This window comes from Neohortaea acidophila (genome assembly GCF_010093505.1).
Source record: "Neohortaea acidophila strain CBS 113389 unplaced genomic scaffold BDY17scaffold_1, whole genome shotgun sequence".
Lineage (NCBI taxonomy): Eukaryota > Fungi > Ascomycota > Dothideomycetes > Mycosphaerellales > Teratosphaeriaceae > Neohortaea > Neohortaea acidophila.
This window is the reverse complement of record NW_022985510.1, coordinates 2718029-2725783: the sequence shown is the minus strand read 5'-3', so window position 1 is coordinate 2725783 and position 7755 is coordinate 2718029. Positions and strand designations below refer to the sequence as shown.

Below are 7755 nucleotides of genomic sequence, written 5' to 3'. Positions count from 1 at the left end.
GAGGTTTTAGTAGATTTTCTATGGAGTTTTTTAAAAACTCCAATGTAGATACAGTTAGGAGACGCCGTGTTGTCAATTCACCGCGAGGCTGGCGAGTCGCTACGTGTTGCCCAAGTACTTCTGCTCTCCTCATCCTGCTCCTTCACCATCAGCGCAAAAAGGTAGAGACGTTGCGGCGTTGATGTGGCGGGGCTCGTCTTGTAAAGAGGAGACATTGTGGGCGGCGGAAATCGAGGAAGGCGTGATTGCGCTTCTTGTATGCGGAAGCTGCGGGCATCGAAGGAAGATGGCGCTTCTCGGTGCCGGCAAGGCTGGGGGTAGTAGAAGAGCGGGGCCGGCGATGCTGGTGTGCTTCTTGGTGCTGCGGAGACTGTTGAGCAGGTGTGCTGATGCGATGGCGCTGTGGACGCGGGACGTCGCTGTTCTGATCTGAATGTCCCCGACGCATTCGTCTCTGCCTCAGTCCATCCTGCACCTGCCCTTGTAATCACGAGCTCGTTGCCGTCCCCGATTGCTGCGGGGGCCGGCGGCGCTGTCTCGAGGTGAGCGCCTCCTTCACCGCTGTCTCCAACCCCTGTTGCCGCAGCTCTCACGCCCCTGCCTCTGCAACCGCACTGTTGAGAGCTCGTCCTGCGAGATGAGGTTGGCGGAGGTGGCGATTCACTGCCAGCGCTGTGTTGATGTAGACGTCCTTCACCAGCTCTTCTTGCAGCCTCGGCCGTGACCGTGTTGGCCTCATCCAGTGTCGTTTCGAGGTGGAAGCCGCTGGGAAGACGCGCTGCAGCACTGGTCGGCAGGCATCGTTCTTCACCGGTGGAGCTGCAGGCGGAGTGGGTGGCAATACGGAATTCGTCGAGATGGATGTGCTGCCAAAAAGGCAGTCGCTGGATAAAAAGGCAGCGAGATGGCGGTGCTGCACAGATAAGGCCGTGTTCGGCATGTGTGCCTCAGGCAGAACATTTGCACCTGGCTGAGTTCATTGGATTTGTATGGCGAGACGGACGATGCTGACGAGATTGCATTCCTACGTTGAATGAAGGACCTCGATATTGATTCTAGTAACCAGGCAATTCGCACTAGCACAAATATCCCACCGATGGCGAGAGGAGTCTCCGTAGTCATCCAACTTACATCTCCTCGAGCCGTGGCATTCATCCGCCTTCCATCCCGATCAATCACGACCAAAGCTGCCCTCCACCGTCGAGTAGAGAAAGCGCCGTGTTAGTAACTACTTGCCGACTACCACCAATAAGCTCCATCACGACTGCGCATCCGCCAGAATGTCGGCGGAAATCTTCTCTGCCAGAACGTCTGTCCATGGACGGTCAGCGCATGAAGCATGGCGGAAAGAGCTCGTAAAACTCACAGACGGTGCTTTGTGGGTGGCCTGGTGGAAGCAAGGCGAAAGAAGACGCATCAACAACCCTTAAGCCATTGACACCGAGCACACGAGCCTTGGAGTCCACCACCGCCATTGTATCATTCGACCGTCCCATTCTGCCTGTAATATTGTCAGCTTCAGACATTACCTCGACCTCCGCAACTCACAAGTGCACGAAGCATGCCAGTTTTGGTAGCTGGTCGCCTCAATATACTCCAAAATCTGCTCGTCGCTCGTCACATTCGGTCCCGGCATATACTCGCGAATGAGGATGGGCTGCATAGCCTTTGTCGAGAAGAAGGAGCGCGCACGTTTGAAAGCCTACCGAGGTCAGCGACACGCTCGCCGTCGACTCACACGCACGAAACTGACCTGGACCGCGAGCTCCCGATCTGTTGGGGCGGACAACTGATTTGGATTGATGCTTGGAAGGACGGCAGTGTCGCTGGACGTAATGTTCACCCAGCCTCGCGAGAGCGGCGACACGGGAATGGTGAGCAGAGTTCCAAACCGCTTGGTCGGATCGCCCCCGGAGAGGGCTGCGGCTGTAACCTCGTACTCAATTTCGGGCCAGTCTGCTGGAAATTTGGCAAGCTCCTGGAGGGCAGACGCACTCAGAGCGCTGCGGTAGGGCTGTGGGAGCTTCTCCCATCCAATGTAGTCGACACCGGCGTTGGTCAGTTGGCCGGTGCGGTTGACAAGATACTCACGCGCGATTGCACCCTCCAGAGATGGGTCTGCGTCAGCTCCCACACCATACTCGAGGTTGATCTGCCATACAGGGCCAAAATCGAGGTGGTCTTGCATATTGGTGCCAACGCCGGGACGGTCTGCGATGACAGTGACGTTGTATTGCTCGAGTTGCGCTTTGGGTCCAATGCCGGAGACCATGAGGAGTTGCGGACTTGCGAATGCTCCAGCTGACACGATGACCTCTTTGCGAGCTTCCAGTACAAAGTTATTGCGATTGCCGTAAGATGTAGTCTCGAATTCCACCCCAGTTGCAGTCTTGTTGGTGGAGAACAAAACCCTCTTCGCCAATGTTCCGGGGTACACTTTCAGATTCGTCCGGCTGCTGCTCAACGCAGTACGCAGATACGACGACTCGGATGAGCTGCGTTCTTCCTCCGGGTATGCGATGGTCAGTGGCGCATACTGACTTCCCAGCAAACTGCCGCTGCTGAAATCCTGCTGCTCGGGGATCCCGGACTCGCGCATGGCCCCATTGACGAAGCTGGCGAAGACTTGGGCAAAGTTGGGATGCGACACCTGCAATGGACCACCTGAGGGGCTGTAGGCATTGGGATTGGCCGGAGGGGGAACCGAAGCGTTCGCTGCACGAAGAGTCGTATTGGGAGGCGAGTAGTGAATGCCCTTTGCGAAGTAGGGTAGTAAATTGTCAAAAGTCCAAGAATCATCGCCCACCAATTCTGCCCATTCTTGATATGAGCCGATGGTTCCGCGGTTGTAGATCATCGCATTCTGGGCCGAGCTGGCGTGTTGTTAGAAGTGCACGGGAGGCGCAGGATGACAACCTGCTTACCTTCCGCCCAAGGTCTTTCCACGCCCATAATGCAACCTCCGCCCACCGAGACCTTGTTCGGGTTGCGTCACATAGCCCCAGTCCACGAGAGGGAACTGATTGGCCGCGCTCGCCTCGGTGTCTCCGTAATGAGTGCAATATGCCGGCACGACCGAAGTATTTCCAGCATCGTTTTCGTAGAAACCTCCAGCTTCCACCACTGCTACGCTCTTCGTCCCATCTTCGGCGAGGCGGTACGCGACAGCAAGCCCTGCCGTACCTCCACCAACAATCTACGGCGATTATCGTCAGTCCTGCTGTGGCTGTCATGTGGAAGATACTTACGACGTAGTCATATGTTGCGTTTTCCTGAAGGCCGTAGTTGTTGCTTGGAAGATTCCCAAAAGACTGCGACTCGACCAGCGCTAGACATTGCGCGAACACGAATGCAGGTAGGAAAGAAAACATCATGATGCTCAAACAAGTAAGAAACACACGATACTCTCACGAGATTCTCACCTGGCGAAGCAAGTAGATTTTTGCACATCGGATCTCCGGTGATCTACAAGAGCCTTGGCAGGTGCATTGCGATGTGGGTGTTCCAATCGTCATGGTATTTGTCAAACATCTTCAAAGTTTTCTTTTGGAAGAGTGGAGTGTACAGCAACGTCGATGATGTATATCCTGTCCGTGCAGCAGTCGTCTCACGAAGCTCCGCTACGTCACTACGTCTTGGTGTGTTCCACGCCGTGTGAATTCGAGATCTTTTGACAAACCAATGGCAGAGTTCATGTCCCGAGCTCTCGCGCAACCGCGTCACCTCCGGAAAACCGTTGCAGTCGATGTTCCAGGCGCCCTTGGATCTATGGATGTCCACCAAGCGTAACGAGCCGCCCCGTATCTGCAGCTTCGCATAGACCGTCTACTGCGGCGAAGAGTTCCGGCCCCACAACTACTGGACCATCGCTGCCATGCAGTCCGAGGGAGATATGAATGCGCAGTGCTTGCAACGCCAATGATTCCCGGCCACTGCGCTTGTCCATCCCTCGTCGACGATGTAGGGAAGTCCTCGCTTACTTGGCAGTGCAGACATCCTGATACCCAACCATGCCTCCGCATTTCAAAATATCCCCATGTGTGCTCCGGCTAACCTTATGTCGTCGCTGCAAACCTTCATATCGAATGGCGTCTCGCGAAAATGGCGTGATTGCGACGAACCTCGCTCAAGCGCACATGGTGCTGCTCTCAAGCATTCCAACACGCCAAGATGTCGAGAAAAACAGTCAAAAAGGTCGCAGTGATTGGTCTTGGGCCAGCGGGCATCATTGCGATTGATGCATTGGCGCGAGAGCAGACGTTTACTGTCATTCGGGCCTTTGAGCGACGCTCGGGGCCAGGAGGTTGCTGGTAGGACTTGACAATTGACATTCCCTGCAATCACTGACGATGCTTGCCCAGGAGCGAGGATGCAGTGCCGCCGACTCATATCAAAGACTTTGCGCCACTGGCGACACGAACGGCCGACAGCACGCTGCCCATCCCCGACGGCCTTCCAGCATATACACCAAAGTCGACACAGCCGCGATTCGACGAAGCGACCGTATACCCATATCTCGAGACCAACATTGACCATCGTGCGATGATGTTTGAGGACAACCCCATGCCTGAGGAAGCCAGTTCGCGCTCCGTCTCCATGTACGGACCCAGCACGCCCTTCCGGCATTGGTCGGTAATCCAGCGCTATTTGAGGGATCTGACTGAACGCAACGGCTACGAAGACCTTATATCCTACAATATCTGCGTCGAGCTGGTCGAGAAGGTTGCTGACCAATGGCGGGTCATCCTGCGAAGAGAAGGAGTGAAGCAAGACTACTGGTGGGAGGAGAGGTTTGATGCTGTTGTTGTGGCGAATGGACACTATTCGGTCCCATACATCCCTGCGATTCCCGGCTTGCAAAAGTTTGCACAATCTCGCCCCGGAAGCGTCATACACTCCAAGCACTTTCGCGGGAGAGAGAGCTTCACAGGCAAGCGGGTTGTTGTCGTGGGCCGCTCCGTCTCGGCCGGCGATATTGCATTCGACCTTGTCAATACGGCCATCGCTCCCGTACACGCCATAACGATCGGACACGCAGCAAACGGTTATTTCGGCGACGAAGCGTTCAACCACCCTGGAATCCGTAACCATCCATCGATTGAACGAATCAGTCCAGATCGAACAGTCCATCTGCTGAATGGCACCACCATTTCCAACGTCGATCAGATCATCTTCGGCACGGGCTACACCTGGACGCTCCCTTTCTTAGCGTCCACCGTTCCCACCGCGGGCAATCGTGTGCCGGGTCTCTATCAACATGTCGTATGGCAGCGAGACCCCACCTTGCTGTTTGTCGGCGCCGTGCAAGCCGGTCTGACGTTCAAGGTCTTTGAATGGCAGGCAGTATTTGCCGCGAGATTGCTCGCCGGACGTGCGAAGCCGCTACCCTCACTGCAGGAGATGCAGGAATGGGAGGAGGCTCGTATCAAGGCACGTGGCAATGGCCCGAAATTTGCCCTTATCTTCCCCGACTTTGAGGCATACTTTGAGAAGCTCCGCGAGCTGGCGGGTCCTGGGGAGGGTGAAGGAGGTGTCGGAAGGCGATTGCCCAAGTTCCAACCGGAATGGAAAATAGTCTTTATGTCAGGACACGAGCTCAGGAAGGACTTCTGGAGGAAGGTGAATGCAAGAGCGAGAGCGTCGGAGCAGATTCAGAGTAGACTGTGATGCCGCACTCCATGCCGAGTGGAGAAATCCCATCTAATCCTTCTCACGAAGCTGATCCGTCGATCGCGCCAGTCCAGCTTCCCTCGAAACCATTCCCCTCTTTTCTGCTCTCCGCGACTCAAATGTGGCCCGAAAATGACAAGACTGGGAATTGACAGTGGCCTCGTACTTGATTTCCAACGGCAGCAATACTCCGGTCGCCGGATCTAGCGCGCGCTGAATGTCACATGCCCAAACCAGCCTCGCCCCCATGATGGTTAGGCTGCGCTCGGTGAAGGGAGCGCCTGGACACGCGCAGCGCCAAACGCTATCGACTCTTGGACTTTTGGGTAGTCAGACGGCGGCTCTCGGTGAGTAGGATAGGAGAGATCGAGGTATCGACCGGGGTTGAAAGAGTCTTTGCCGGGGTGCTGCTTCGGATTCTGGAGGATGATACTGCATCAAGCATGGTCAGAGGATGGGAAGGCATATCTTCGCCACCGAGCGCTTACCTGATATTCGTGTGAACCAGCGAGCCCTTGTCAACGAAATACCCCTCATAAACATCATCCTGCGACAGCTTGTGTGAGACGCTAATGTCCGCATAAACTGTGCGATGCCGAAGAGTCTCCAAAACAGTCATCCCGACCATTGACAGGGACGGGATGTCGAGAACTAAGGCAGCCTGTCCGACCTAACAATGTCATCGACGTGCTATTCCAGCATCTTCAGCCATTCGGGGTCTTGCAGCATGCAGATCGTGAAAGACAGCATAACGTTGTGCGGTGAACTCGTGCCAGCGTCCATGAATGCAAAGAATACCCCGAGCGCCTCGAGATCATACAGACCGTATTCCTCTTGGTTGGCGAGGAAGTTGGTCTGAAAGCATTCCAGTGCAGTCCCAACTCTCACACGCTCGCGCATCTCGCTATGTTCCTTCAGTAATGTTCCCCAGAAGGTATTGGTGAATTGCTGCACAACGGCACGATCTTTTCCCAGCCAGCTTGGCAGTTTGAGCAGGAAGGGTGCGATGTTGGACAGGTATTCATCCAGTCGGAATGAATTGACCACAAAATCATTCTCATTCGGAGCCCGAACGGACTGTGGGTCTTCTACGCTTCTTGTGTAACGCCCGGTGCTCGAGCGATTCCCCAAAGTGGTCATCAATGGCCTGTGGATTCTCCACCGGTGTATTTGGACTCAATCTCGGTGAAGAATTCGATTTTCGAGCCGTCTGCTAGCGAAAAAGCCCTGCTCATCGCTTTTCGTTGCCGCCGCCAAGTAGATGAGAATGCCCAGAACGAGCGCGAGGCCAGCAAGTGGATTTGAGGAGAACATGGTTGGAGTGAAGGGCAATGTGATACACACGGCTATTACACTAATGTTTTCACCTCTTTTCACGTCATCTCCCATGCTGGTGACTGTGAGAAAGTCTCCGCGGAGCCACAGACGTCTCCGAAAAGGTGTTTCGGGGCTGAAATTGAACGTGGCAGTTGATGTGTCTTGCGGTATTAACCGTTATGCGGACGGAGGGTGAGAGCGATTGCAGAGGTGCTGAAGACATTGCGAGCGCCCCAAAGGCCGACCTAAACCCCGGAGCTACATGTATTTGCAATCACCGACTCGTTGTCCTTCATGATTTTTGTCGTGCGGTTAAATTGGGGCCTCAGGCAAAACCCCCGCGGCGCGTCCACAGTCTACGCCCTCACGCGTAAATCCAATCCCGCTTTCCACCGTTTACAAACGCGTTACCCCCGAACGACTCGCGGCGACGACATGCCTTGAACGCATCAAACATCCTTACGGCCGTCGCATCCTGCAAGCACAACGAATACGCACCTCGGAGCACCGCTCACTCCTCACATCCTCTTTTCGACTTGAAGCCACTCTTCTGGCCACCTCTCACCCTTCACATCCCCCCCTCCGACTTGCACCGAGCAATGTCCTCACACCAATCCACAAGATCGCGATAGCACGCCATGGAGGACCCCGTACTCCACGGAGTCAACGGAGTGGCCAACGGCACTGCCGTCCCGCCGGGTGATGAAGCGGTGGAGTCACAGGCGGTGATTCGTTATCTCTCCAATGTCCTGGAGGTGACGTTGGGAG

At 55.2% G+C, this 7755-nt stretch overlaps 5 protein-coding genes across 5 annotated transcripts; 1 reads left to right on the top strand and 4 right to left on the bottom strand.

Moving 5' to 3' along the window:
• On the bottom strand, window positions 1-881 carry BDY17DRAFT_290481 (uncharacterized protein). Its single transcript, XM_033732516.1, has one exon. It carries the CDS (start codon window positions 446-448, stop codon window positions 149-151), a length of 300 nt encoding a protein of 99 aa, XP_033594817.1. The 5' UTR covers window positions 449-881; the 3' UTR covers window positions 1-148.
• An 81-nt stretch (window positions 882-962) lies between these two features.
• BDY17DRAFT_290479 (uncharacterized protein) lies at window positions 963-3545 on the bottom strand. The gene is made up of 6 exons (XM_033732515.1): window positions 3249-3545; window positions 2925-3196; window positions 1754-2873; window positions 1549-1702; window positions 1367-1501; window positions 963-1311 (listed from the first exon to the last, which is right to left on the bottom strand). The coding sequence occupies exons 1-6, from the start codon at window positions 3372-3374 to the stop codon at window positions 1259-1261; spliced, it is 1860 nt and encodes a 619-aa protein (XP_033594816.1). The 5' UTR covers window positions 3375-3545; the 3' UTR covers window positions 963-1258.
• A 625-nt stretch (window positions 3546-4170) lies between these two features.
• Window positions 4171-5667, top strand: BDY17DRAFT_307498 (uncharacterized protein; the record flags this gene model as incomplete). The annotated part of the gene is made up of 2 exons (XM_033735122.1): window positions 4171-4310; window positions 4362-5667. 2 exons carry the CDS (start codon window positions 4171-4173, stop codon window positions 5665-5667), a joined length of 1446 nt encoding a protein of 481 aa, XP_033594815.1.
• Window positions 5668-5924: 257 nt separating this feature from the next.
• Window positions 5925-6289, bottom strand: BDY17DRAFT_320733 (uncharacterized protein; the record flags this gene model as incomplete). The annotated part of the gene is made up of 2 exons (XM_033736502.1): window positions 5925-6102; window positions 6159-6289. The coding sequence occupies 2 exons, from the start codon at window positions 6287-6289 to the stop codon at window positions 5925-5927; spliced, it is 309 nt and encodes a 102-aa protein (XP_033594814.1).
• Window positions 6290-6360: 71 nt separating this feature from the next.
• Window positions 6361-6810, bottom strand: BDY17DRAFT_320732 (uncharacterized protein; the record flags this gene model as incomplete). Its single annotated transcript, XM_033736501.1, has 1 exon — window positions 6361-6810. The coding sequence occupies one exon, from the start codon at window positions 6808-6810 to the stop codon at window positions 6361-6363; it is 450 nt and encodes a 149-aa protein (XP_033594813.1).
• Window positions 6811-7755: the final 945 nt, after the last annotated feature.

Excerpts from the sequence above, each read along its gene's own strand:
- BDY17DRAFT_290481 (XM_033732516.1), bottom strand. The coding sequence starts at position 448 with ATGCGTCGGGGACATTCAGATCAGAACAGCGACGTCCCGCGTCCACAG.
- BDY17DRAFT_290479 (XM_033732515.1), bottom strand. The coding sequence starts at position 3,374 with ATGATGTTTTCTTTCCTACCTGCATTCGTGTTCGCGCAATGTCTAGCG. Across the intron at positions 3,197-3,248 it reads ACGCAACATATGACTACGTC|ATTGTTGGTGGAGGTACGGC; the intron begins GTAAGTATCTTC and ends TAATCGCCGTAG. Across the intron at positions 1,502-1,548 it reads CTGGCATGCTTCGTGCACTT|GCAGAATGGGACGGTCGAAT; the intron begins GTGAGTTGCGGA and ends ACAATATTACAG.